The sequence below is a fragment of the Notolepis coatsorum genome (assembly GCF_963971535.1).
Source record: "Notolepis coatsorum genome assembly, chromosome: 10".
NCBI classification, from domain to species: Eukaryota; Metazoa; Chordata; class Actinopteri; order Aulopiformes; family Paralepididae; genus Notolepis; species Notolepis coatsorum.
In genome coordinates, this window is record NC_140174.1 from 2186668 (window position 1) to 2190148 (window position 3481).

Genomic DNA, 3481 nt, shown 5'->3' on the forward strand with positions numbered 1-3481 from the left:
ACAGCCCCCCCAAGATTCTTTGCGCTGACGACACCGAACTAGAGTTTGTCAAGTCCTACAAATATCTAGGGCTTTGGCTTGACTCTTCCCTTTCTTTCTCCGTTCACATTAAAACGGACGGCTTATGGTAAAACATGTTTGATTTTTTTCTGCTATGTTTTGACGGGTAGTTAGGTTATCTTGAAAATGTCATCTTTTCACTTTTTATATTTTACAAAATATTGGTGTTCCTTGCTGAGTTATTGTTTCAAATTTGAAAAGGCATTGTTGTCAGACAAGATGCCAAACTGAATGAGAAAATGTTCCATAACTTCCTGATGGCTGGTATGCTAATTATGCAATCCTTGGCAAGGATTCTTTGTAGCTGACAGATTGTCTTGTCAAACCTGTCTTGCAGACACTACCCTACTAAGCTCTAAATACCTTTCAACCATCTCTGGAGAGCAGAATTTCTTCCTGGAGTTCCCCTTTTGTACACGTGTCATCCATTAAAACTCACTCTAATGTTCAGTTAATTCTAAGATTTTATTCATCAGCAAGTTCAATACTTTGTGTAAGTAAGTACTTAGGGGCGACAGTGGCTCAGGAGGTAGAGCAGTCGTCTGGCAATCCGGAGGTTCCCGGTTCAATTCCCGTTCCTCCTGGGCAGCGTGTCGATGTGTCCTTGAGCAAGACACTTAACCCCTAATTGCTCCCGATGAGCAGGTTGGCACCTTGCATGGTTGTGAATGGGTAATATGTAAGTAACAAATTGTAAAGCGCTTTGGATAAAAGCGCTATATAAAAAAGCAGCCATTTACCATTTACTATGTTATAACGTTGCAACTTGTACCTTTTTAAGAACCATATAGCACTGTAGGCAAACTAAAAAAAGTCAGGGAATTGAACCCCCAGCCCTAGCTGTGTTAATGCCATCTTCCCATTGAACTAAAAAGGGAATGGAACCCCTAACCCTGGTATGTTTAGTGCCTTGCTCTACCGATTGAGCTACAATGTGCATGGAACCCCCAAACCCTTGCCGCATTAGTAAGTATGATCAGATTAATGAAATTATCAATTTTATATTACTATAAAATGCCATAATGGATATAAAACACCACAATAAGACAAGACAGGGTAAGGTAAGATAAAATAAGATAAGATAAGATACACCTTTATTAATCCCCTTGGGGTAATTCAGCAGCATGGGGGAAGGAGAAGAGGAATGACAATGAATATAGGTAATAAAAGAAAAATACAATATAAAATATGAATAAAAGTGGGTAGAGGAGCTGTGAATGTCACTGATCTCTACTTCAGCTCACAGAACTCCTCACAGAACTCAGCCTCCGCAGAGATAAATACCACAAGTCCAAATAACGTAAGTCCATATAACGTAAGTCCAGGATAGAGAGGCTGAGTGAATGTGGTGTTGACTCTGTGCAGGAGGGTCATGGTGTCAGAGACGCTGTAGAAGGACAGAGTACCTGCCCTGTGATCCAGGTACACTCCTATTCTGGAGGACCGGGGGCCAGATACTGTTATGGTCTCGTTATTGTGTCTGAAGCTGTAATAACTTGGTCTGCAATCTAAAGCCCAGGATTTGGAATTGTTTCCAAATCCACAGTCCTCCCCAGTGCCAGTTCTACTAATGTCTTTGTAGGAGGCTGCTACAGAAACCCCTCCACTCCACTCCACCTCCCAGTAACAGCGTCCAGTCAGACCTTCTCTACCCAGAACCTGACGCCATTCAATAAATCTTTCTGGGTGATCAGGATATGACTGCTTTTGCTGCATCCGTGTTGCTTTTCTGTTCCCCTCAGACAAAGACAGACGTGTGTTTGTTGTGTTTGGGTCCAGTGTGATCTGAGAGGAATATTGTAAGAAGTCAGCTTTGGTTTTGGGCTCTGGTGGCAGTAAAACATGAACTGCATTCACTGTTGTTGAGACTCTGGCCCACTGCTCTTTCAGAACGTCCTCTAGTTTGTCTCTCAGCTCAGACACGACCTCAGTCACATCTGCAAAGTACAGGAGAGGAAGGACACTGATGCTGGGTGAGTCTGTAGACTCACTGGGACTGGAGAGGGGGGGTAACTCTGTAGAAAGTGGATGTGGTCCTCTGTGTGTGAGAGCTGCTCCAGCTCAGTGGCTCTCCTCCTCAGGTCCGCTATCTCCTGCTCCAGTCTCTTCTGCACTTCTTCAGCCTGAGTCACTGTGGTCCTCTGTTGGGCTCTGATGACCTTCTTCAGCTCAGAGCGCCTCGTCTCCAAGGAGCGTATCAGCTCAGTAAACATTCTCTCACCGTCCTCCACTGCTTTATCAGCAGAGCGATTGAGAGAATCAACAGCCTGTTGGGCCTCTTTGAGTCGCTTCTCTCTCTCCTGGACTCTCCGGTGGACTTTCTGCTGACTCATGCCAAGCTCTTTCTGTCTCTCCGTCCTTTCTGCTGCAGCTGAGACTGTATCGTGGCCTTTATGTTCATCCATGGAACACAAATAACAGATGCACTGCTGATCAGTACGACAGAAAACATCCAGAATCCTGTCATGACGAGAGCAGGTGTTCTCCTGAAGCCGTGCGGAGGCTTTGACCAGCTTGTGTTTCTTAAAGGTATCAGATTGATAGTGAGGCTGGAGGTGAGTTTCACAGTAAGAAGCCCGACATACCAGGCAGGACTTGAGGGCTTTCTGCTTTCTCCCAGGGCAGACATCACAGACCACATCTCCAGGTCCAGCATAACAGTGATCAGGAGGAGCAGCTTGGAGTCCTGTCTTCATTAGTTGTTCTATCACTTTAGCCAGCATGTTGTTTTTCTTCAGAACAGGCCTCGGAGTAAAGGTCTCCCTGCACTGGGGACATGTGTAGATCCCCGTCTGATCATCGTGATCCCAGCAGTCTGTAATACAGCCCATACAGTAGCTGTGTCCACAGGGAATAGTTACCGGATCCTTCAGTACATCCAGACAGAGAGAACAGCAGAACTGGTCCCGGTACAGATCAACTCCTTGCTGCGCCATTTTATTCTACAAAGACAACGACACTCTTAAGTTTTGATTTCTCAGGAATAGTGATCGTGTGAGAGGGAGGTGCTTCCTGGTTATATAGTGAACTCTGATCATGTGGGTGGGAGGTGCTCTCTCTCTCTCTCTCTCTCTCTCTCTCTCTCTCTCTCTCTCTCTCTCTCTCTCTCTCTCTCTCTCTCTCTCTCTCTCTCTCTCTCTCTCTGTCTCTGTCTCTGTCTCTCTCTCTGTCTCTCTCTCTCTCTCTCTCTCTCTCTCTCTCTCTCTCTCTCTCTCTCTCCTCTCTCTCTCTCTCTCTCTCTCTCTCTCTCTCTCTCTCTCTCTCTCTCTCTCTCTCTCTCGGGGGTGGTAATCTGACTCTGACGTGTACTTCGGCGCACACCTCACGTATCGGAATGTAACTCGAGAACCGCTGAACGGATTTTGTCGCCTGGAATGGCAATCGACAGGCAACAAACAGGGCATTAATTCTATATATATAT

The 3481-nt window shown here is 45.7% G+C and overlaps 1 protein-coding gene across 1 annotated transcript; it reads right to left on the reverse strand.

Moving 5' to 3' along the window:
• Window positions 1-1147: 1147 nt before the first annotated feature.
• LOC311235234 (tripartite motif-containing protein 16-like) lies at window positions 1148-3027 on the reverse strand. Its single transcript, XM_084322644.1, is given in 2 exon segments — window positions 1148-2066; window positions 2069-3027. Coding segments are annotated over 2 exon segments (1704 nt in total). The 5' UTR covers window positions 2997-3027; the 3' UTR covers window positions 1148-1290.
• Between the last annotated feature and the right edge of the window lie 454 nt (window positions 3028-3481).